Source organism: Mustela nigripes, chromosome 10 (assembly GCF_022355385.1).
Source record: "Mustela nigripes isolate SB6536 chromosome 10, MUSNIG.SB6536, whole genome shotgun sequence".
NCBI lineage: Eukaryota > Metazoa > Chordata > Mammalia > Carnivora > Mustelidae > Mustela > Mustela nigripes.
Genome location: NC_081566.1, coordinates 40,853,768 through 40,879,525, shown reverse-complemented (window position 1 = coordinate 40,879,525; position 25,758 = coordinate 40,853,768). Strand labels below are relative to the sequence as shown.

Genomic DNA, 25,758 nt, shown 5'->3' with positions numbered 1-25,758 from the left:
GATTAGACATTTGCCCCATTTCTATGGGGACAAATGGTTTCTCTAATATAGAGAAAAGCTATAAATTTTTGTATATTCACCTTAAATCTAGCAAATTCTGTTTTATTCCTGGTCTATTTTTTTTCCAGTCTAAAAAATCGAAGGATTTTGCAGATATCCAAACATATCTATAATTATTGGCAATTATATCATTCATACACTATATATAATTTCCCCTTTTACTAGTATAATAGCCAAACATTTATTTATTTTTATTTCTTTGAGAGAGAGAGAGCAGGAGCATGAGGAATGGCAGAGAGAAAGGGAGAGAGAGAATCCAAAGCAGACTCCCCACCGATTGTGGAGCCCAACATGGGGCTTGATCCCACAACCCTGACATCAGGACCTGAGCTGAAATCAAGAGTCAGACACTCCACTGACTGGGCCATCTAGGTGCCTCTAGAATAGGCACAATTTTTAAAACAGTGCTGAGCAACAGGGGTGGTAGCCTTCAAGCTTTCTTTATTACTTATTTTAATGGAAGTGCTTTTAGCATTTCAAAGTTCATGATGTGTATTGTTGGGTTTTAGAAAACAGGGCCCACAGTTGCACTTGTCAGTGTCCCCAACCAAAGACAAGCCCTTCCCCCGCAGGGGGTGCCCTGGGAGCTGATGTGGAGAGGAGCTGATCTTAGTGTTAAGAGGACAAGGGTCAGAGCCCCGGACCCTCACCAGATTTTTACCAGAGGAACTTGGAGGAGCTTGTTTCCTATGTTAGGTTTCTACTTCTTTTCCTTTGAAGAAAGGGTCTGGGACAAAAATTCAAAGAAAACAATATTAAGAAGGAGAAGGAGGATCAGCTGTGTTAACCAGGGTAGCGATGTTAATGGTGGGCTACTGGGAGAGTGGGGACCCTGCCTGAGTCACAGCAGGTGGGTATTTGGAGCAACTCAGAGCCCCGAGCCCCTGCAGTGCAGGGTCCTCTTGGGGTCAGAAAGCTGAGTCAGAAAAGCTCCAAGCTGACAGGTCAGTTTCGTTTGTGAGGGTGCCAGGCAAGTGAAAAAGGCCACCGGCACCTCTGGAGATTCAGTCTTCACTCCCACGTTCACCCGCCCCTTCCCGCTCACATGCAGGAGCTGAGGGCCTCTGCTGATCTCAGGGGGCCCTGAACTCCTTTGCAGGGTCCCCAAGCAAAGGAAACAGAAATGACCAAAAAAGAGGCAGTGGCTGCGGCAGGGCCTACCCATCCGGGTACTGCGGTCCCACCCTCTCAGGGACCTCACAGAGGTTACCGGGACCCTGAGCTCTGACACACCCAGAGACTGGGCAGAATTGGGAGTAAGAAGAGCTGCTGGCATGCAGTGCCTTCCCCCAGCGATCCTCTGCGGATTTCAGTTTATAGATGAAGAAACTGGAGCTCAGAGAAGGTAAGGAAATGGCTCGAAGCTGTGCAGATAGGAAATGGCAGAGTGGGGATTAAAATCGAAGCAACTTGACCCCAGATCCGGCTCCCACCGGACATTCCCACCCAGCCGGCCAGGGCATTCAAGTTAAGGTCAAGGGCCAAGGATCGGATCACCTAAAATCGGCCACGTTTCACCTGGGACCCTAAAGTTCATGCACACACCAGACATTGTCTGCAGCCAGAATAAGTAGCACAGAATAAGTAGATCCTATAGTGGGTTGAACGGTCCTCCTCCCCATACCCCCCCCCCCCAAAAAAAAGAAAGAACCTCGGAATGTGACCTTATTTGGCATAAGGGTCTTTGCAGGTATAATTAAGGTAAGAATCTCAAGATGAGATCATCCTGGGTTAGGGTGAGCCCCAGATCCAATGGCAAGTATCTTACTAAGAGGTGACAGAAGAGACACAGAAGACACAGGGGAAAGGCCATGAGGCAGAAGGCAAAGTGATGCTACCACCAGCCACGGAACACCAGAAGCTGTCAGAAGCTGGAAAGTGCAAGGAAAGATTCTTCTTTAGAAACTTCAGAGGACGGACGGCCCTGCCAACACCTCGCTTTCAGACTTCTGGCCTCTACCACCTAGAATGACTTTCTGTTGTTTTAAGCCTCCCCAGTTTGTGGGAATATGTTACAGCAGCCGTAAGAAATTAATATATATATAATTTATAGGAAACAAGGCATTTAAGGGACACCTGGCTGGCTCAGCCAGTGGAGCGTGTGACTCTTGATTTTGGGGTGGTGTGTCAGCTCAGGTTGGGCATAGAGCTTACTTTAAAAAAAAGAAAAAAAAAAGACAAAGAAAACCAAGACATTTAAAACTCCTACAAGCTCATAGTTGCTGTTTGTCATTAGATATTTTTCTCAATCAGTGGAGATAAAATGTATTACTAGGCTTGGAGGGTCACAAAATAAGATTTTCATGAAATACACATTATATTTGCAACCCCACCATCTTACAGGGAGGGCAAGTGAATTCCAGAGGGAACAGTGGAGAAGGAACCACCAGGCTGGTCGGGCGTCCAGCTTCCCTGACTTGTGAATCATTCCTCTTCGCGTTCCCCCACCAAGCCCATTAAGCAATAGGTCACTCGCGGTCTTCATCAACACCCCACCAAGGAAATCAGAACCAGGCTGATCCAGCAGGATGCTTAGAATCACTTCCTGCTTCCCTCTCTTGACCCACGCAGTTGGATCATGCCAAGGGCCCAGTTTACACTCTGTGATTGTTCCAGAGAACTAAGAATTGCTAAAGGCCATTGTGTTAGGTTTGCCCAATCCACGATATGTGACACCCTAGCCCTTCACGCCACACCCCAGCTCCCCTCTCCCGCCTCCGCCACCCCCGATTTCAACACTCCAGGCTTCAGTGGAACAGTGCAGCCCGATAAAAGGAGAGAAGATCTAGCAAGCCAGTGACACTGGCTGGAGTCTGATGCCGAGCCAGCACCATGGCACGGTCCATGGCCTGGGCAGGTGAGTGGGCACTGTCTGGGAGAGTGGGCTGGGCATGGGCAGCTGTGAGGAGGTGAGAATGTAGCTATTAGGTGGCTTTTTGGTGCTGTCTGCAAGGAAGCAGGAACATTCGGGAGAACTTCAGAGGGTCATTCCATTCCTGTGGGGTCCCCCTGGGCTCTTTCAATCCAAGAGTCTTTGTGCTGCAAGAAAAGGCTTTTCTCAATGGGCTCAAATGGACTTTTCCTCCTCCTGTCCTGCAAGCCCAGAGTCGGTGAACACCACGGCAGTGGGTGGTTTTCTCTTTCCATGTTCTTAGGCTTCTGTGTTTGGCCTTTTTCAAGGGATGCCCACTGGCAATGGATTCTTCCCACAAGGATTCAACCCTGTGCTGGTTGTTCAGTAAGAAAGAGGACAGCCCGGGAGCCATGACCTGGGTGTCCTTGCAAGTGTTCCCATAGGTTCTATTAGGATAACAGAAACATCCAAGGTCACCAGAAAGGTGAAATAAATCTTTCTAAAGGAGTCCTGCTGGGCCTGAGGTCTCCAAGGATGCTGGTAATTCAACCAAGCTCTTGTGAGGTGCGTCAGGAAAGCAGCACAAAGTAGGAAACTCGTGGAGGTGAGCAGAGGCACAGAGGCCGCATGGAGAGACGGTGTCTCTGGCCTAGCTCTTCCACACTGGCTCGTAACAGCCCCAGGACAGGTTTTCTGCTTGCTCCAAAAGAGAAACATTCTCTCTGAAACCTCACGAGTCAGGGGTTTTCCTAGAATCTTCCTAAATACACTCCACTCTCCACTGAGGGCTCTAGGGACGAACCATCTTCCCTCGCAGAAACTTCCCTCAGCTCTGGGGCTAGTCCAGGCCAGGGAGGGGCCCCTGCCATCTGGCCGGGGCGAAGGGATGGACCCAGTACCCTCCTGGGTCCCTTTTGGACAGAAGTGTGATTCAGAGAAAACCTTCCTTTGCCTACCCCTCTCTGACCACCCCTACCTCCCAGGCTTCAAGAAGCAGACAGGGTCCAGGAAAAATACGAATGAACAGTTAACCTCCGCCTTCTCTCTTGTGCCGCCTTAGGTTTGATGGTTCTGCTGACAATCCAATGGGGTGAGTGGAGTCTTCTTTGCAGTTTTGTTGTTTCTTTGATTGTTGTTTGTTTGAAGTAGGCTCCACACCCAGCGTGGAGCCCAACACGGGGCTTGAACTCACAACCCTGAGATCAAGACCTGAGCTGAGATCAAGAGTTGGACGCCCCCTTTTTTTTGGAGGGGGAGGGTAAGCGACACCTTCTTGAGGCTAGCCCTGGGTTCCCGCAGCCCCTTCCTCTGCTCCCCTCCGCACTCACTCCGCACCCCGACCCCCACCCCACATTGAGAGCGCTTGCCAGATTTCCATGGGGCCTCTCCTCCAAAGGTCAGACCCCTACAGGTGTCCTTGTGCCAGAAACAGGTTCTTACTGCCTTACCCACTAGCTGAACTGCGTGACCCTGGGGCCAGCTTCACTGTCAAGCTCTCTCGGGTCTTCCCTGAGGTCCCTTGCTGCAGCCTCTGTGCTCTCACAGAGCTGAACACATTTCCCTATGTGTACATCAGGGTTGCTAATGATCAGTGTAGATGTCTCCCTGACCAGCGGTGAGCTACTGGAGGTAAGGAGCCCAAGGCTCACCCAGCTCCATGCCCCAGCCCCTTAGCTCCGCCTGGACAACACACCCACTCCTGTTTCTGTTGGACTGATGGCATATAGGGCTCGGGAGAGCCCGAGGGGACCTCTTCCCATCTCGGACAGGTGCGAGATCTCCGGAGGATGCTCAGCAACTAGGATTCTGGGGTTCCCTTCCCACCCCACTCCTTGTGCGTCAGCGGCTCCAGGAATGCTGGCTTCTCAGACCCTCATCTTGAGGCTGGGCTGTGACGTTAGACAAACGGCTGCCCTCCTCGTCTCACAGGAGGCAACAGCCAGGAGCCACAGAAAAAACAAACGTGGGGAAGAAAGGTTGAAGATTTCCCTAAAAGCTTCAGCCCAAGTTACTCTGGGCTTATGGTCTGGTGTATATATTAACAGAGTCTTGTGTGAATGAAGGGGGAACACATGTAAAGCACTTAGAATAGAGCTTGCTGTCCGCTAGCACTGTTCTGAGTATTTAATATAATATATTTACTCTTTCTTCATACAACAGTCCTTTGAGAGAGAAACCATGATCATTCTCATGGTTTGGAGCAGGAAGCTGAGTAACCTGGCTCAAAGGTGGCAGAGCTGGGATTTCAGCCCAGGCATTAGAATTCCAGAGACCCTGCTTTTAACCACCGCATTTTATTGCCGCTATAGTACAAAAATCCATGCGCGATATTAGATATAACAAGATATGATGTAAGAAGAACCTCCATGCTTCTTCCTAGATAGTCCTAGGATGTATTGTTCCCCGGGTTAACCCTTTGCTTTGAGGAGTTCACCAGTCCTCCCCCTACATCAGTCCAGACTACACTTCCAGTCCCCACTGGCAAGTTCTACTCCTGCATGGCCTCTGGCTAGAGCTGGTGACCCCCCAAGGACTCAAAATTCTCCTTTGGGAGCTACCCATCTGCCCAGGGGAGTCCCAGACAGCCCCTCATGCTCTGGGTTTCCACACAGCCTCCTGTAGACACTTTGCACCTCTTCTCTCTCGCCTGACCTTTCACTAGCCGCTTAGAAGCCAAAGGGGACTGCAGAGAGACCCTGTCGGGGCTAAAGGAAGTCCTAGGGTCTAGACACTGGCCATAGATGTGCTCCAGTACAAACCCATGATTCCGCCGTTCGTGGCATAAAATGTTGGCTTGTGCAAACCATACCCTCATAGACCACAAGTTCTGGAAGAGACCTCAGAGACCACACAGTCATTTTCCAGTGGGGGCCCTGGGCCAGAGCTGAAGAGGGAGTCGCCCCAAAATGCATTTCTGACAGATGCAGGAATAAAAAATCAGCCTTCTCCCTGTCTGGTTATCTGGTCAACCTAGCATAACGCTGGCCTCTGTGGGGGCCGTGACTGCTAGACCAACCCCCTAGAAACAGGCATCCTTCCCCCAAAGTTCCCAAACTTTCTGGGGATTCCAGAAATAAGCTGCCTTTTCCTAGATTAATTTTTTTAAGCTTTTATTTATTTATTTGATAGAGACACAGTGAGAGAGGGAACACAGCAGGGGGAGTGGGAGAGGAAGAAGAAGCAGGCTTCCCTCTGAGCAGGGAGCCTGATGCGGGACTTGATCCCAGGACCCTGGGATCATGATCTGAGCCCAAGGCAGCTGCTTAATAACTGAGCCACCCACGCATGCCCCACCTTTTCCTAGATTAAATAAGCTCTTCATTAGAACCGTATCAGCGATATTAATAAACCTAGATCCTCTGCAAGAAATAAAACTTTTCTAAAAGCAAGACTAAAACATGAATGCAAGCATGTAACTGGGCCCTCTTTCCTGCTACTTCATGTGTTTGCGTTTGAATGAAACTTCTGAAGTATTCCATGCTGCATTTTGAAAGTTCTGCCTCCCTGCCTTCAGCCGGTCCAGAGTCTCTGACATTATGTAGTTCTGCCCTGGGCGGAAGGTGCCGGTCCTCAGCGGACCTTTATGACCGCCATTTCTTTTCTTTGTCCCCAATGGCCAGGCTCTGCCGCAAAGCTGGTTTGCTACTTCACCAACTGGGCCCAGTACAGACAGGGGGCCGCTCACTTCTTACCCAAGGATGTGGACCCAAACCTGTGCACCCACCTCATCTACGCCTTTGCCGGCATGAACAGTCACCAGCTCAGTTCTCTAGAGTGGAATGACGAGGTGTTATACCAGGAGTTCAACGGCCTGAAGAAGATGTGAGCTGCTCTGGAGGGGGATGGGAAGTAGAGAAGCCAGGTACCTCCTCTCAGAGCCAGAAATCTTCCCCAGCACTGCAGTGAGGCTATAGACTTGCTGTGTGGCTTTGGGCAAGTCACATCACCTCTCTGGGCTTTCCCGTGCTTATGTGGAAGAGGTAGGCATAGACAGGGACTCCTTAAGGCCCCTTTCGGTTTAAGTCTACGTGGGCTCTGGGTTGGGAAACTGCTTCCTTCTGCTGGGAATGCAGGCCCTTCTTCTTCCTAAAGTCTATCCATCCTCTAGCTCAAGCACCATCCCCACTTTGACAAAGCCTTTCTGTGGATCCACCTGATCTCTCATTTCTGAGTTCTTTGTGTGTCTATCTCCCCAGCGAGATGGGAGCCCTTGAAGGCAGGAACATGCCTTTTCTTTCGCAATCTAGAGCTGTGCATAGGGACTTACACAGCCCCCACCCCATCAGTGCCCATCAGAGCACCTACCACCCCTTGCTTTCTCCATCAGTGAGGTGAGCCCCAAAACCTGGCTGGGTGTTAAAATCTGTAAATACCAGCATGTGTTATCTTTCCTAGGAATCCCAAGCTGAAGACACTGCTTGCCATCGGGGGCTGGAACTTCGGCACCCAGAAGTGAGTTGGCCGTGGGCACCTGTAGGGCAGAGCCACTGGGTGGGGACCTGACTCACTGGCAAGAGAGAGCCCTGGTCAGGGAATCAGATCAGGCTGAAGTGTAATCAGAGCAAGGGGGTCGGGAGGGGAGCCTGGAGTCTTGGGGCTGACCTTCCTCTTGGGCTCTTGGAACCTCCCTGGGAGGGCCGTGGAGGAGGCTGAGCTCCAGAATGTTTGTTACACACCCAGCCTCGCCAGCAGCACAGGACAGATTCTGACCCCGTTCCAGTTCTCAGTCTCTTCCTCCTAGAAATGGGTCAAGGGAGATTCCTAACTAATCCCAGGGAACACAAGAGTGTCTATATTTTCTGAGCTCTAAAACAGGATACCTTATCTGAGAATTTTTGTTCCACTTCTGGGTGTCAAAGGCCATTTGTGAGAGCGAGCTTGGCTGCCAAAAATACTGGCATTTCTAGGACATTTTTGAGGAATTATAGAGATAACAGAATGAGGTATTTGAACCTAGACATTTCCTAGAAAGTCCAGAATACAAGGTTCCCAAAGTTCTAAACTATTCTTTCTAAAACTTTGTGTGTGTGTTTTTTTTTAAAGATTTTATTTATTTATTTATTTGTTAGAGAGAGACAGAGAGAATGAAAGCACAAGCAAGGGGAGTGGCAGACAGAGGAAGAAGCAGGCTTCCCACTCAGCAAAGAGCCCGATTTGGGGCTTGATCCCAGGACCCCAGGATCATGAACTGAAGGCAGACACTTAACCAACTGAGCCACCCAGACATCCCATTTCTAAAACTTTCTGGATCATGGGCCCTTTTGAAAACCCAATGAAACCTATGGCCCACCTTCCCCAAATACTGTATATATGCAGATTTTTTACTGGAATAAGGGGTTCTTAGCCTGGGGATCCTGGCACGTGGATCCCACTTCAGAACTAATTAGTTAAATTAATTAAATTAATAAATCAATAGAAAACCAACTAAAATAAGATTAGTCTATAACCTTGAGACACTTCTTAGAGGGATCCTGGCAGTCAGGAGGATGAGGGGAAGGGGGTTCCTCGGGCGGCGCGGGATTTCGCGGAGCTCTGATCTGGTAATAGCACAAGCCTTTTACATATGCGAGTTTGAAGAAAATGACCATGTGAACCGACCAGGGACAGAGCAGCCGGCTCTCGGGTTGCCCAGATCCTCACTCACCTTGCTGTACTCTCCCCGTTCATTTTAGAAACTGATCTTTCTTCTTTTCTAAACCTCCCCGTTGGACTGACAGCTAGCTCCGGTTCAGGGTAGGACAGTTCCCTGAGCAAGGACATGGCAGCAGGCTGGTGGAGGGAATTAGGGAGGCAAAGCTCCAGACAAGTCAGTGTGCCCTGGGGACAGGACACACTTCAGACCGTCTCTTTTCCAAGGCCAGGCTGATAGCTCCAGGGCCAACATTGCAACAGGCTTCTGACGCAGCCCTCCCAGCATGCCATGCCCCCCACCCCCGGCCCAATGGCGGACCACCAATATCCAGAGGAGTTTTTCACTTGCGTCTGAGGGAGAGAGAGGCCCCCCCTTGTCAGCAAGGCAGGCCCACAAAGCCCTTCATAACCCCACAGGTTCACAGATATGGTGGCGACAGCCAGCAACCGTCAGATCTTTGTCAACTCAGCCATTAAGTTTCTGCGCAATCATGGTTTTGATGGCCTTGACCTTGACTGGGAGTACCCAGGAAGCCGGGGGAGCCCTCCTTCAGACAAGCAGCGCTTCACAGCCCTGGTGCAGGTGTGGCTGGGCGGGGGAGGGGGTCAGCCTGCTGGCCAGGGGGGCCCAAATCAACGGCCTCAGGGGACACATGAATGCTGCTCTGTCCCCAGGGCCCACTGTCTTGTGTGTTAGCATAGCACAGATCAACCCTGCGGTCGGTTTTCAGACTCCCAAAGGGGAACATCTGCTTGGGGCCCCCAGGGACCTAGCTGGTCCCTGCCTCTGGGCTCACCCTGAGCTGCCCCTGCAGGACCTGGCCAAAGCCTTCCAACAGGAAGCCCAGACTTCGGGGAAGGAACGCCTTCTTCTGAGCGCAGCCGTCCCAGCCGGGAGAACGAACATAGATGCCGGATACGAGGTGGACAAAATTGCTCAGTGAGTCTCAGGCATATTATATGGAACCTGCGTGCTCCAAAGCTGAGCTGCCCCAGGAGGAGAGCAGGTGCTCACCTGCGAGGTGTCGTTCTGGGAAAGACGGGCCCCTCCAGCAGCGGACCCAGGAAGGATCTGCTCCCCCTGTCTGCTGCTCCAGGGTCCCGATGCTCTCTTTCGGAATCCTTGCCCTTTTCCTTGGAAACTCAGTCTTAACATCAAGTACCCTGGGAGGGCAAGTGTGAAGGCCAGAGGACGAGTCAGCTCGATTCCTGCACACTGACGTGCTGCGTGTGCACCCGCGTGCCTGTTAGAGACGCGGAATCTGACCCTACCACGGGCCTCCTAAAGTAGGGCCTGTGTTCGGATGAGGTTCCCAGGTGATTTGCGGGCACACAAAAATTTGAGCAACACTGAGCTAGATTTCCCTCCAGAATGGTGAAAGCAGGAGGTGTCCTGAGCTTGCTGGAGGAGGGATGCCAGAGATGGGAGTTGCTAACCCCACAGTGTGAATGACAATGACCTCAATACTGGGAGCTTGGGGGGAACAAGGCAGTGCTGTCTAATCACCTCTTACAGACTGGGGATGACCCTGTACCCCTGCGTCTTACCATGAGGGCCCGTCCTTGGCCCCACAGGGAGTGCAAGAAGGAGCAAGGAGGGGTTGCTCGCTAGCCCCTCACCCTTCTCCCCACACCTCCTGCAGGAACCTGGACTTTCTTAGCCTCATGGCTTATGACTTCCATGGCTCTTTTGAGAAGACCACCGGACACAACAGCCCCCTCTACAAGAGGCGGGGGGAGAGCGGGGCAGCAGCCGAATTGAACGTGGTGAGTGGTTGCAGTGGGGAGGCAGGACTCCTCATTCCCAGGCCCTGTCAGGTGGCTTTTTTTTTTTTTTTTTAAGATTTTATTTATTTATTTATTTATTTGAGAGAGAGCAAGAGCCTGGGCCGGGTGGTGCTGAGGGACAGAGGGAGAGGGAGAAGCAGACTCCCCGCTGAGCTGGGAGCCTGATCCCAGGACCCTGGGATCCTGACCTGAGCCAAAGACAAAGCTTTAACTGACTGAGCCCCCCAGGCGCCCCCAGTCTGAGGCCCTAATGGAAACAAAAGCAGGATAACCAATAGCGCAGAGTTGCTGGGACTTTCTCTTCCTTTGCTTGTTTCTTTTCTCTTCCTGTGCAAATGCTGAGGGGAAACCTTACTCCTGTTCTCCTATTTAGCATCCTGGCTGATAGTAGACACAGCAAACCAATTTAACGACATCAAACAAAGCAGTGACTCGTTGAGAGGCTGTCTTTCACCTTCAGTGTCCTACAAAAATGACTTCTCGCTTTCTTCACATCCCCCACCACATTTCCTTTAAGACCATGGGTTAACTTTCCCTCCTGGTCACTCTGATTGACCTTGTGGAAGGTGCTTTCAGAGACAGAAGCTTTCCCAAACTAATAACACGTCAGCGGATATCCCTCGGGGTTGGGCCTCCTCCTCCCCCACCCCAGACCCTGGAAAGGGCAGGTTTGGTTTCAGGCTGGGGTGGGTGGAGGCTTCCTGCCCGGCTCACCCTGGTGGAGCAGCCCAGAGGGTTGTTTATAAGCCCACTCTACATTTTTTAAAAAGTTAAGAATAACCGAATTGTTTCTATTCAAAATAGACAAACAAAAACACCCTAAATAAAAATGCTTTTTAATTTGGGGGAGCCCACATTCTAGTCTATCAGCTAGGATAGAACATCTTCGACTTCTGGGGCTCTTTCACAAATAAGGGACACATCTTTGGGTATTTGAGTTCACACTGAGCCCAGCCCCTGCACCCCCATCTGGAAAACTGTGCAGGTCCCGGGGGGAAGCCAGCCCAGCCCAGCAGGGAAATACCCAGAGATGTTCAGCTGAGAGTCGAGGGCCCGGAAGTCCCACCAGCACTAGGCTGTCCAGGCCGTGCGCCTTCAATCCACGTAGGGGAAGGGAGGCCCTTCTCCTCTTAGGAGGAGGCCTTCTGCTCTCTGTACTGTGTGTCCACGACTGCTTCTGGCCACAGAGTGACTTTTCCAAACGTGCACCAAGTGCCATAGAGCTCAGCAGGGGGGCCCACCCTCTGCCTTCGAAAAGCTCCAGTCTGATCAGAGATAAATCATGTAGACCAGCAGAAAGAAAGAAATACAGATGCATTTAGTGAGAAGTGTCCCTTCCTTAAGTGCTAGGAGGGGACGGAGTGACAGGAGGACTTGGATTTGAACGGTGCAGCTTCCTGGGGGAAGCGAGCCTGTAATCCTGACCTGGGGGCGGGGTCTTCCCTATTCATTTATCCCAAATCCTTAGACTGAGCACCTCTGCATGTCACAGGCAGGGGGTGTCACGTCAAGTCATGCGTGAGGGAAAAAGTCCTGGCGGGGACACATGAGGACGCCGTGAACTCATTGGTTCTTCCTGTTGGAGCACCCAAGTGTTGAGCACTGTTCTAGGCACGAGGGACATAGAGATAAAGGAGACGAGGTTCCCGGCTCCCATACTGGGTGGAACTTCAAATGACTATGAGCTCAAGCGTGATCACAGCTTCCCCTGGCTGCGTTTTGCTGGACCTTCTAGCTGCGCAATATCTTGCAATTCTTGCCATTTTAATTGTTTTCATGTTATGGACAGGAAGCCTGAGGCTCAGCAAAGTGAAGTGGTGACGCGGCTGACCCAGGCAGGGATCTCGGCCGCTTTGCGCTTTGACGCATCCCGAGCATCTAGCCCGGTTCCCAGGGCGGGGGGGTGCGGGGGGCGGTTATCCATAAATATTGGCTCTGTAAATGGTTGTCAGACTACAAAGCTCATGCTCGTCGGCCAGAGTGCCATGCGGCTTCTCTCTCTTTGGGGTCAAAGATCTAAGACAGGACCTAAAGAAGACAGGACAGGCTTGGAACACTACTAAGGCCTGTGGTGTTCCTCTGAAGCTCCTGGCTTTGGACGGCCAGAACCAGGCCAGAGGCAAAGCGAGTTAACCCTGCTCCTCCTCATCCCTCATCAGGACTCCGCCGTGCAGCTGTGGCTGCAGAAGGGGACCCCTGCCAACAAACTGATCCTTGGCATGCCCACCTACGGACGCTCCTTCACCCTGGCCTCCCCATCAGACACTGGAGTGGGGGCCCCAACCAGGGGGCCTGGAACCCCTGGCCCCTTCACCAGAGAGGGAGGGCTACTGGCTTACTATGAGGTAGGACAATCCACAGCCACCCCTCATATGGGGTGGGGTGGGGGGCTGCTGCTTCTCCCATAGTTTCTGAATGAGGATGCCAGGCAAAGTGAATTCTGGCCTGGCGAATTCCATCCCTATCTGTCATTTTGTATCATCGTTAAACCCCAGTGCCTCATTGAATCCAGGGTTCTAGGTCATTCAATCTGGAACCTCCTAGGTCCTGCAGGTTCCCTCAGACAGGAGTTTTCCACTCTCTGGTCTCCTCTTGGCCAAGGAGGCACAGGTCCCTCCTCCCCAGGCTCCCCAGCTCTGCCCTCTGCTCCTACAGGTCTGCTCCTGGAAGGGGGCCACTCAGCACAGAATCGAGGACCAGAAGGTGCCCTATGCATTGCAGGGCAACCAGTGGGTGGGTTTCGATGACGTGGAGAGCTTCAAAACCAAGGTGAGACCCAGCCCTGTTGGGAGGGGGTGGACCTGGGTGGGCCCAAGGCTGTCAATAGCACTGAACGGTAGCATTCAGAACCTCTTCAAAGAGAAGTCTCCTGTAAAATATCTCAACATGTCACAAACCTTCTCGTGATAGCATTTTACATTTTTACCACCTATTGATTAAGACGCAATCACAAAAAGTCGCTCTACCATGAGTAACACTCTTGAAAGAATTTGTATTTTATGACATACTTGCATTTGTATTCAACAAAATACAAATTCTACAGACACAGGGAGAGAAGAAATACATACAGTGAGGTGTATCCTTTTATTAAGCTCATTGACAGTATTTAGTGCATGTTCAGAGTATAGAGTTTTTCGTTTACTTATATGACCCACCCCAACCAACTCTTGCTCAATATCAGTGGCTGAAAAAGAGTGCATTTATGTATTTCTTTCTCTTTTTTTTTGACATTTTTAAATTTAAATTCAATCGAGTAACATAAAATGTTGGTTTCAGAGGTACAGATCTGTGATTCATTAGTCTTATATAATGCCCAGTGCTCTTTACATCACATCCCCCCACCAAGGTCTATCACCCAGTTACCCCACCCCTGCATTTATGTGTTTCCATGACTCTCTCTCCCATGAGATCGTGACCTCCTATAGAGGCACCACAGGGTGCCTTCTGGACAAGTCACTTCCCTTCCGATGCAGGGAATGGCAGGTCTTCCTAGAGGAGTAGATCAAAGGCTCTGGAAGAATTGAGCAGGGAGTGTGATCCCAGCTGGAGGAGACAGGAGAAGGGGTCATGATGGAAGGGTCTTTGAGAAAGTCTGAAAGCAGAGAAGGTGCATGGGCCTCAGACCTGCCCTACCTTCCAGCCCCCGCCTCACGCCAGGGCCTCCCCCGACCCCTGGCAGGCTTAGAGGGATAGGGAAGCCCCTTAAGAGAACACACAACCCTTTCCCAGGGACGAGTTGGGGATCTAGTCGGGGAGAGAAGGCCCTCAAGGGAGGACAAAGACCTGAAGATAGGGAAATTGATCAGATTTCTGGGGAAGCTTTGTCGTCCCTATGGTAACTGGATTCATCACAACCAGCAGGCAGTGCCCCCAAACATAGCAGCTCAGCCCAGGAAAGACGGAGATGTTAAAGCTTCCAACCTAGGGAAGTTCACACACACCCACTTCTCATTCCTCCACCCTCACCCCCACCCCAGGCCATACTCCTGCTGAGATGAGAGGATTCCAGAATGACTTGTGCCCAGTGGGGGGTCAGGTCTCAGTCTCCTGGGCTTCCAGCCTGGGCCTGTGTCCGGAAGCCTGGACTGCTCCTGGCCTGGGGGTGCTGGAAACAAGAGCCCTGTCTCAGTGAGGAAGCCAGAGGAGGGACTGTGGGGCGGCCTGCCCAGGCTGCCCCAGACTCCGCCACCTGTACCTTGCTCCCCACACAGGCCAGCTATCTGAAGCAGAAGGGCCTGGGCGGGGCCATGGTCTGGGCACTGGACATGGACGACTTTGCTGGCTTCTTCTGTAACCAGGGCCACTACCCCCTCATCAAGGCACTGCAGCTGGAGCTGAGTGAGTAAAGAGCCGGGGGCAGAGGCAGAATCTGTGGCTAGGGTACCAACACCCGCTCTGTGAGCTGCAGGTCCTGGCTCCTTCTGAGGAAACAACTTTGCCCAGTACTGCAATTTCCCAAATTTCATGCGCTCTGGGGGCTAAGGAAACTGTTGAAATCATTCTCTTTCCAGGCTCTTCTTCCCCTTTCTGACTGTGGCAATGCCCTTTGGGAGTGTTGGTAACCGGGGCTTCCCTCTGGGGGCCCTCAGCCCAGGAACCGCAGCTCACGCCTCTCCTTTTAAAGGGAAAATAGTTTGCCCTCAGCCTGCAGTGCGAGACCCCCGGTGGTCCTTGCTGGTCTGTGCAGATAGAAGATGGCTATTGACGGCCTCTTGCCCACGGCCTGCCCCCACGTGTCCCGCTGAGCAGTGCCGAAGGGCATGGCTGCTGTCAGGCTGTTCTCCACCTGGGGTACCTGGCCGCTCTCTGCCTGTGGGTTGGGATCCCTTGGGGGAGACCTGGCTGAATCTTCCCTCTCTCCCCAGGTCTTCCCTCTATGCCTTCAGGCACCATAGAACCTGAAGTCCCCATACCAGGCCGGCCTTCTGAACCTGAGCATGGCCCCGGTCTCAAACAGGACACCTTCTGCCAACGCAAAGCCGACGGGCTCTACCCTAACCCTCAGGACCGGAGCAGCTTCTACACCTGTGCAGGGGGGAGACTATTCCAGCAGAGCTGCCCGCAGAGCCTGGTGTTCAGCAACTCCTGCAAATGCTGCACGTGGAGATGAGCACCTGAGACCCCTAGAGCCGCAGCCACCAACCAGGCCAGGGCCCAGGGTCACTCCATGGCCTGCCTTAACAGCTCTCCGGGGGTGGGGGGCCTGCAATCCCCCAGACCTCTCAGCCTTGCTTCCTTTTGTCCTGGCTCTCCTGGGCTGCCTCTTTTACTTGCAAAATAAATCTGGTTTGCACTCCACTGTCCCGAGTGAGTGCTGTGACTTACAGTGCCTCTCTAAGCACCCTGTTGATTAAAACAGGGGAGGTGGGGAAGCCACGAGGAGAGGGTAGCGTAAGGCACGCAGAGGTGTGAACCAGGTGAGAAGGCTGTCCATTTGGGGTGTGAGAGGCCCCGCATCACCTCTCACCACATCCCAGCCAGCAGCTCTCAGAACCCGGGTGACCACCAGAGAGCTCTTTCTGCCTGCCTCCGCTCAGGTGTCATCCCCAAGATTCACACTAGATGGCGGCAGAGAAGAGCTTTGCTTGGCCCTCGGGACTCCGCGGCACCGATTAGCAGGAAAATGGGATTCCAGGCCCCAGGTAGCTACTGAGCGCTCTCTTTGAGATGACTCCTCTTTTAAGCCCCTCCCTTGCCTTATGTCTCCTATGGCTCTGATGGGCCAGAAAAGGCAGGGACAATGATATCCTCGTTTCACAGGAATTGAAACCGAAGACTGACTGCCCCCCCCCCCACCGCGTCTGAATGCAGAACCGAGGCCTCCAGGGGCCAGGATGGGCCGGCAGAGCGCCACGCACAGCCTCCGGATAACTGAGCCATCCCGATGCCCCTTGCAGCTTTGGGTTGAAGCCTGGTCATTCAGTGCGCATCACCGAATGGTCCTTCCGGCCTTGCACTTACCCACACTGGGTGTTAGGGTGGGACTCAGGGCAGCAGCTGGAGATGGGTGGGCGGGAGGACGGGACCTGACCCTTCAGGTGAGTACGGCCAGTCCCGGGTCCCTAGAAAAATGCCTTCCCCGCTTCTCCACCCTGCCCGTCCTCAGGCCTTTGCAAATCCGTTCTTCTTCAGCCCAGGGCACCAGTCTGCTCTTACACACAGTCCCTTCCTCACTCAAAGGAAATACGGCACATCGGTGCCTGGCAGGAGCCTCCTCACTGCTCCGAATGGGGTCCAGGGTGGCTGTTTCCTTTTGGGGAGCGCGGATCTGACTTCCGGCTCCGCCACCTACTAGCTGTGGGACTTCAGGCAGAGAAACAGAAGCCCGTGGACTCATCCGGCAGGTGGGGTTAACCCCTCCTCTTCGTGACGCACACTCATGCCTTCCGTTCCTCCTCCCTTCTCTGTCCTTTCTTTACCTCCTGGAGGCTGGATAAGTCAAGAATTTTGCGGAGAAGGGCACCTGGGTGGTTAAGTTGGTTAAGTATACAGAGTCCTGATTTCGGCTCAGGTCATGACCTCAGGGTTGTGAGATCGAGCCCCCACATTGGGCTCCACACTCAGTGGGGAGCCTGCCTGTCTCCTTCTCCCTTTGCCCCTTCCCCTCTCTTTAATAAATAAATACATCTTTAAAAAATATAATCTATCAGAGAGTCTCCTTTTGGCAAAATGAGCTCTTGCATGGATATCCAAAGCCCAAGACCCCCTAAATACACAGTATTGCCTTGGTACTAGCTTTAACCCTGGGACAGTATTAACCACAGCCTCTCTCTGGTCTTCTCCAAATCCATGGTCCCTGTGTTAGCTCAGGCCAGTGCCACCTGTCACCGGCCTTCTTCCTGGTCTCCCTGCTTCCAGTCCCTCCCCTATCCTGGCCAACCACCACACACCCACCAGATCGATCTTTCTAAATTTTGGATCGAATTCCAACCCTCTCTGTGCTTAGTAACTGCCAGCAGCCTCCACTGGCTGGAGAGCCGGGTCTCCATCATCAGCACAGAGTCCAAACCCTTTATCGGGCTTCAGCTATGTCTCCTGGTCTCACTTCCTTTCATTCTACCCTAGGGTGGGCGTCAGATATCCCCAGACACCAGCATTTACCTCAGCCATGCCAGCTTCTCACAAGAATCCCCCAGATGTCTGCCATTACCCCCCATGAGGTTAAGCCCCACCCCCAAAGCGAATACTATTTAAAACAAAAAATTTTTAAATATTTATTTATTTATTTTAGAGAAGAGAATGGACTGGGAGGGGGGTGGTGGGAAGGAGAGAGAGAGAGAAAATCTCAAGCAGACACTTCACTGAGCAGGGAGCCCCATGGTGGGGCTCGATCTCAGGATTCTGAGATCATGACCTGAGCCAAAATCAAGAGTCGGTTGCTTAGCCGAATGGTCCACCCAGGTGCCTCAGCAAATACTACCTTTTATTTTATTTTTTTAAAAGATTTTATTTATTTATTTGACAGAGAGAAAGAGATCACAAGTAGGGAGAAAGGCAGGTAGAGAGAGAGGAAGGGAAGCAGGCTCCCCGCTGAGCAGAGAGCCCAATGCGGGACTCGATCCCAGGACCCTGGAATCATGACCTGAGCCAAAGTCAGAGGCTTTAACCCACTGAGCCATCCGGGCGCCCCAAATACTACCTTTTAAACTAAACTTTATCCTTGTCCATCAGCCTGCCCCACCAGCCCCCCCACACTTACTCATAGACCAGGTGACGCACCCCTGTGCAGAGCCGGCCTTTGAGTCAGGTGTGAATGCTGCTTGGAATATTGGTGGAGTGAGCTTTGAGCAATATCGTTTGAAAGGAAATTTTTGTATCATGCATGTTTGGGTGACGTCACTCATGAATAATATCTGGCCACTCTCCTAACAGGGATGACCACTGAGCCCTGTAAAGGACAGGTCCCTCTGGCCTTCTCTCTGAGCATATCCATAACATTCACCACCATGACTAATACACGTGCTGGAACTCCAGGCAAATACTTAACCCCCATCCCTCCTCCCAACCCGGACCCAGCTCTCCTGGTGGACCCAAAGCTCTGCGCCCCCACCCGCACCCACTTTCAGATGTGCTACACCCTACCTAAGCAGTGAGAGCTGAAGCTCTATTGTGTTTATTTTGCTTTAATTATGAAATCTGCCACATAGACAAAAGAGTGTTTAAAACATGTATGTTCCATATGTCCCATAAGTCCATCACCCAGGTGAGGAAACACAATATTACCAGTACTTTCCAAGCTCCTCATGCGCCCCTCCCTAATTCTATACTCTTCTAGCTAGATTTTGGTTGTTCAGTCCTTCATTTTCTTATTTACTGACTGTGTATATATTCCTAAACAAGATATTGTTTGGTCTAGACTGTCTTTGTTCTTACATGTGTAGAAACATACAGTGTGGGCTTGCTGTGGCTCACTTCTCTTCACTTAGCTGGAACCCGCTCCTTTTCACTGCTGTATAGTATTCCACCATGTGCCTAAACCATGACTTACACATTCTGCAGTCAGTAGGCATTGGTGGTGTTTCCACTTTTGGGTTCATGTGGACAACACTGCTATGAGTACCTCTGAACATGTCCATTGGTACATATGCATAGAATTTGGGGCACATGTCAAGTCAACTTTACTAGGTATGGGCAGATATTTTCCCAAAGTGGATGTACAGCCCTTCCCTACCACTGCAGAGTTCCTAGTGCACCCATCCTCACCATTCCTACCCTCTCTCTATGCCAATCTGAGAGGTGTAAAATGGCATCTCACTTTGGTTTAAACTCCCATTGCCTTAATTATTTATTAACTTAGTATCTTTTTATGTTGGCAAGCTATCTGTGTTTGTTCTTTTGTGAACAATCTATTGTGTCATTTGCCCATGTTCCTGTTGTGTGGTTTGTCTCTTTCTTGTTGAAATGTAGGGGTTCTTTACATATGCCAAACCCAGACCCTTGATAGTTACAGGTTTGACTGTACCTTTTCCCGGTTTGAGGTTTGGCTTTTCATTCTTATTGTTTAATGTAGTTAAATTCACCAAATTTATCCTTTATGGTTTGTTCTTCCAGCATCTTGTTTAAGAAATCTTTTTCTAGGGGTGTCTGGCTGGCTCAGTCAGAAGAGCGTGTGATTCTCGGGGTACCTGGGTGGCTCAGTGGGTTTAGCCTCTGCTTTCGGCTCAGTTTATGTTCTGAGGGTCCTGGAATCAAGCCCTGCATCGGGCTCTCTGCTCAGTGGGGAGCCTGCTTCCCCCTGCCTCTCTCTGCCTGCCTCTCTGCCTTGTGATCTCTGTCAAATAAATAAATAAAATCTTGAAAAAAAAAAAAAAAGAAGAGCCTGTGATTCATGATCTCAAGGTTGTGAACTCAAGCCCCACACCCGGTGAAAAATCAAAGAACTTAGAAAAAGAAAGAAATCTTTTCTAGTCTAAGATCAAAAAGATGTTTTCCTAAATTGCCATCTAAAAGTTTTATAGTTCTTTATCATTAGGTTTTTTATCCTTCTGAAAGTGACAGTTGAATGTGCTGTGAGGTGAGATCCTATTCTCATTTTTTTTCCATATGAAAATTCCTAGCATTATTGACTGAATAATCCATCTTTTTCATACTAGCAAACAGATTTCTAAATATGCATGGGTATCTTTCTCTTCCGTGGTCTATGTTTCTATCCCTGCCCCAGTAACTGACCGACTTAATTACTAAAGCTTTATGATCAGTCTTGAAATCCAGTAGGGCAAATCCTTCCATGTAGTATGCTCTCTGTTTTGGGAACATTTTGGCTATTCCTCGCCCTTACTTCAATTAAAAATTCTGTTTAGGTTTTGATTGGAGTCTCATTGACTCTACAGGTCAATTTGGGGAGAATTGACATCTTTATGATATTGAGTCTCCTAATCTAAAAATATCTATCCTTTCATTTATTTACACTTATAAAATATATCTTAATAAAAAAGTTTATGATTTTCATCTTAAAGATCTCATACGACTTTTATTATACTTACCCTATATTTTTAATTTATTTGTCATGGTCATCCTGTAGACGATCATTATAGACAATAGACAACCATACCATCTACACAAATAAGTTTGCTTCTTCCATTCCAAAAATTATGCCTTTATTTATTTTTCTAGTTGACTGTGGCAGTTAAGATCTCCAATACTGTGGAGAATAAAAACAGTGAGAATGGGTATTTTATCTTGTTCCCCGCCTGTAAGGAGACGTTTGCAACATTTCAGTGTTAACTATGTTATTTATTGTAGGTTTTTCACAGATGTTTTTTATAAGACTAAGGAGGTTTGCTTCTATTCTTGGTTTCCTGAAAGTTTCCATAAGAAGGAATGTGAATTTTGTCAAGTGGCTTTTATTTATAATAAAGTTTTGCTTTTATTCTATTAATAAAGTAAATTATATTCATGAGTTTTCTCCTGTTAAATTCATCTTGCATTCCTAGATTAATCCTACTTGATCACGATGGGTTATCTTTTCTGTACTTTGCTGGATCTGGCTGATCCGTGTTTCACACTTTTGTGTTTATATATTAATGCGTAAATTTATGTAATAATGAGTAAGACAGGCCTGCGTGTTTTCTTTCTTACACTCTAGGATGCAGTGGCCATCGCTGCTGCTGTCCAGGCTAATAATAGGGTATCTGTGTTTTACTAGCCTCATAAAAATGAGTTGGGGAGGTTCTCTCTTTCCACTCGCTGGAAGAGTTGTGTCATAGGACTTACCTGTTCCTTAAATGTTTGGTAGCTGTCACCAGGAAAGCCATCTTGGTTCCATGCTTTCTCGAAGATGACTTGTAACTGCTGAGTCACTGTCTTTTAGTGGTCACAGAACCACCGCATTTCCAATTTTCCCTTGAGTAGGTAGAGAGTTGAACTTACTAAGGATCTTAGAGACCTAAGGATGGTAGTTGGTGGCGTTAAGGCTGCTTCTGTTTTACTCAGAACTCAGTATCCATGTTCCCCAGAGAAGAGCCCTTATCTGAAAGAAACTCAGAGAGGTTGCCAGTCCTCCCTCCCTTCCATCTGTCTCTCCCAAGTGGCCCTGGAGGGGGTTGGGTCAGGCTGTAAACCTGCTATTTTCCCAGAGGTCTCAGGAGTGGACCTCCACTGTAGAAGGTCCATGGACAGTCATGAGCCCGCTGGAAAGGTTGTTCATCAAGAGGTCATTGAGGGAGTCTACAGATTTCACCCAGGGGGATCTAGGTTCGATAAATCATCTTCCTCCTTCCTCTTGGCTTCCTTCCTCTTTGCTGACCACCCCCTGTCACCCCCCACACACAGACAAGGTAAAAGCCTAGGAATGCCATTCTCCCTGCACTGTAAGCCCGCACCTGGGGGATCCCTGTGTCTCCCTGCTCTCCAGGGCCTGCTGCCGCTGAGTGCTGGGGGAAGCTGAGAGGACCCGGACGGGGGAAACTGTGCCCGCAGAGACACAGAATGAAAAAGGATGGCCAATCATTGTAGAGGGAGCTTCCTCTGAGATGGTGTCAGAGGGTATTTGATCAGGAATGGGGAGCAGCTGAAGGACCCCCGGGCACCCCCCTTGCCAGGTCACACACCTGCTCAGAGGCCAGCACCTGCTCCCCTGTGGAACTACTGCACGGACACTCCTTACATGCACTCAACTCTCTGTCATTGCAGTGAAGCCCATTTGCCCACGTTCAGAGTTTGGTGCAAAGAGAAAATAGCCAGATTCCTCTTCGTTAATTCAGTCATTTGGGCAAAAAAAAAAAAAAAAAAAAAAAAGTCTCAAGGAGAGAAAGATGGCTTCCAAAGCTCCACTGTTAAATTCCTTTTGGGCCTTGTCACTCCGTTTAGCCTGGGAGTGGAAAGGAGAGACGGGACAGGCATTCCTTCCATTCCCCCCGCCCCCATCAACCCCCACCACATGGCATGTGAGATCTTGGGAGCTTAGGACGGCCTCAGTACCACCCACTCCCTCCTCAGTGTGCCCTGGCCATTCCCAGCTGTCGCCCAGGCCAGTAATAAACTGATGAGGCCAGGCAGCCAGAAGTCCAGGCTTAGAGGAGGACACCCTCCCTGTCTCCACACTCCCTGGTCCCTTCATTCCAAGAAGGGACACTGAAGGGGCCACCTGAGAAGGAGAGGCATCAAAGGAAAATGGCAGGAGGACCCAGTGCCCGTAACTTCTGCCATCACTACCACTTGCCTTTGACCTTCTTCTGAAGCGGAACAGCTAGGGCATCAAGAGGCCAGACCCCTCCAGACCAGCCCAGACCCACTGCCTGGTGGTCTTGTTTTGCCTAAGCTCCTTCCAGGCATCTACTCTGAGATCCTTGAGCCATAGTAATAGTTCAGGCCGACTTGATTTCGGCCTCTGTGGGGATGAAAATCTCCACCTCATTCATTTTTAAAGTTAGCTCTCGGGACGCCTGGGTGGCTCAGTTGGTTAAGCAGCTGCCTTCAGCTCAGGTCATGATCCCAGTGTCCTGGGATCGAGTCCCACATCGGGCTCCTTGCTCAGCAGGGAGCCTGCTTCTCCCTCTGTCATTCTGTCTGCCTGTGCTCGCTCTCTCCCCCTCTCTCTCTCTGATAAATAAATAAAATCTTTAAAAAAAAAAAAATAAAAAAAAAAATAAAGTTAGCTCTCAGTTTGCCACATGTAGCTTATTTGTGTCCGTGGATAAGTTTTGGGCCACCTTCCAGTCCACGATCCAGGGCTCCACTCAGCCCCACCCCACTGGAAGGCAGACGTTGAGTATGAGGGGCTCAGCCCCTGGACCATGAGCCAGGACTTGAAGCTAGACATCTGGGATCCCGAAGTCAGAGTACAGAAAGATTGTCACCCTACCGTATTCCTACTGCCACCACCCAGACTCAAAGGCGACCTGGTAGGAAGGAAAAGTACACTACGCCTTTACCTTTGCCTTCTTGTGCAGCCTTGGGCAAGTCACTTCTCATCTTGGGTCCTCAGGGTCCTACTGAACAGTGTGCGGTTGGACTAGATGACCTACCGGCCACAGCCAGCCACCACCAGCCACTGGATGTCCCTTCCCAGAAAATAGGAAAGCAAGCGAGGGCCAGAGCCCCCGTTTGGCTTAAGTATTGGCCCCCCTGCTCTCCCACCCACAAGCCCCTTTCAATATAAGCCTTGAACAGAATGGAGGGGGCTTTCTCCACGCTCCCTCTTCCCACCTGACCCACACGCATACTCACACCCACGAAACTTATCCTTTCTTGGCCTTTGTTTATAGGTAACAGCAACAATGGGAACAGGGCATCTCACATCACCCTTCACGCCATAGCCTGTCTTCACCCATCACTCCAGGCCTCCATCTCCACCAGTAGACCCCAGCCCGTCCACCCATACCCTCCTACCTGTCCTTTGCCATATCGGCAGGGACACCCACAGACCCCAAGCCAACCAGAGGCTGAGCATGATGTCCAGGCTGTGTCCCAGAGCATCCGTGGGGTGACTCAGAGGTTACGGCCTGTGGAGGGTATCCAGCTCTCCGTTCCCCAGCCAGCGGAGATCTTCTCCTGGTGCACCAGTCCCCAAATGCCTTGAGACAATCTCTTTCTAATCCTTTAATCCAGCGGTAGGAGCCATTTTCTATTAAGAGACAGTGATCTCAGTGGAAAAAAAACAATCATCCAGGGGCCATACAATCATATAAAATTACTTACTTTAGGTGTGGATGCTGCTGCTAGGTTTGTATTTACAGAGATCTATGAAGCATTAAACCCCTAATTTTTAAAGGAAGGCAAAACCATACTCAACAGTCAATATTTTAAAATATGTCTTTATTCTATTTTGTTAAAGATTTTTCATTTATTTATTTGACAGAGAGAGAGATCACAAGCAGGCAAAGAGGCAGGCAGAGAGTGGGTGGGGGGGGGGGGAAGCAGGCTCCCCACCGAGCAAAGAGCCCGATGTGGGGCTCGATCCCAGGACTCCGAGAAGATGACCCGAGCCAAAGGCAGGGGCCCGACCCACTGAGCCACCCAGGTGTCCCAAAATATATCTTTATTCTAAATTTAAGACAGTTGAGCTGATGTGATTTGAAATAGCATGAAGGAAACGGAGTGTCAGAAATTATGGTAAGAAAAAAAAGAAACATACAGAAGGTAAGAGGTAAGAAAGATGGTAAGGTAAAGAGGTAAGAGGTAAAGCTGGAAGAGGTAAGAAAGATGGAAGGAGAGAGGTCAGGTGCGGGGAGGAAGCGTGAGACGAACTTCGGACAGGACCATAGAGCCTCCTCGGGATGACTGCTAACCCATCCCCTCTCAGCCCTGGGCTCCCGGTCCTCCCTGACCCGGTCAGTGCTGGGCGCTCACGTTCTAGCTTGGATTCCAGGTTACCGTTCCTAGTCGACATGGTGGGGGCTTCTTTCCATTGCATCGTCTAATTTCACAAGAACTCTGCAAATTAGCCATTTTATAAAGAAAGAAGCTAAGACTCAGAAAAGCTGCCCAAGTTCACGCATGAGTAATAGAGTCAGGACCGAATCCAGACCTTGGTCCAAAGCTCGTGCTCTGTGCACTCCGTCCCCTCCTATCGACCATCTCACCACCATCGCCCTATTGAACTGTGGATCATCTATATTCATCGCCTCCTGTCCTCCAGGATCCGGTCACTCTTGCCTGCCTTCTGTACCTCATACCCATTAAAATCATCCCATCTCAGTCCCCGCCTTCCCTGACCTCAAAGCTTTGTCCTATCTCTTCCCCTTCTGGGACTGCTCACGCCCAGCCCTCCCCCCCACGGCCACCTCTGCCCCTCTGCAAGTGTCTCCTTAACGTCCCTTCTTCAGAGACCCCTTCCAACCCCTTTGCGGTCACACAAGCATAGCACTCTGACTTATTTTATCATGATAGTTACCACAACATGGTGTTTTCTTTTTTTTTTTTTTAAGATTTTATTTATTTATTTGACAGACAGAGATTACAAGTAGACAGAGAGAGGAAGGGAAGCAGGCTCCCCGCTGAGCAGAGAGCCCGACATGGGGCTCGATCCCAGGACCCTCGGATCATGACCCGAGCCGAAGGCAGAGGCTTTAACCCAACATGGTGTTTTCTTTGTTGATTATCTATCTCCCTAGGCTAGGACGGAATCTCCACGTGAGCGAGAACTGATTCAGCCGTATGACTCTATTTCCAGGATCTAGCACCATTTCTAGCATAGATGCTTAATAAAGATTTGTCCGATGGATGGATGGATGGACGGATGGATGGACAAACTACTCTCTATCCCTTCATAGACTCTCTTAGCAGAAGAGAATTTCCCAGGGAGCCAAAGACATCAAGCCCTAGGCTGCATTTCCCACATTGGCACCTGACCTTATCCACTCCACAAGCATATCCAAACTCTTTGCCAAGGCTGTGGATGGAGATAAATGAGATTCGACCCCAGACACACACTTGATCTTCTGGAGTTTAGAGTCCAGAAGGGGTGATAAAGCATACCTATGAGG

At 50.4% G+C, this 25,758-nt stretch overlaps 1 protein-coding gene across 1 annotated transcript; it reads left to right on the top strand.

Moving 5' to 3' along the window:
* The first annotated feature begins 2,813 nt into the window (after positions 1-2,813).
* CHIT1 (chitinase 1) lies at positions 2,814-15,631 on the top strand. Its single transcript, XM_059414082.1, has 11 exons — positions 2,814-2,917; positions 3,975-4,004; positions 6,535-6,736; positions 7,310-7,366; positions 8,963-9,128; positions 9,361-9,485; positions 10,189-10,312; positions 12,493-12,678; positions 12,989-13,102; positions 14,545-14,671; positions 15,199-15,631. Exons 1-11 carry the CDS (start codon positions 2,893-2,895, stop codon positions 15,441-15,443), a joined length of 1,401 nt encoding a protein of 466 aa, XP_059270065.1. The 5' UTR covers positions 2,814-2,892; the 3' UTR covers positions 15,444-15,631.
* Positions 15,632-25,758: the final 10,127 nt, after the last annotated feature.

Coding starts and splice junctions, on each gene's coding strand:
- CHIT1 (XM_059414082.1), top strand. CDS start 2,893: ATGGCACGGTCCATGGCCTGGGCAG. Junction 4,005..6,534: donor TCTGCTGACAATCCAATGGG/GTGAGTGGAGTC, acceptor CCCAATGGCCAG/GCTCTGCCGCAAAGCTGGTT. Junction 6,737..7,309: donor TTCAACGGCCTGAAGAAGAT/GTGAGCTGCTCT, acceptor TATCTTTCCTAG/GAATCCCAAGCTGAAGACAC.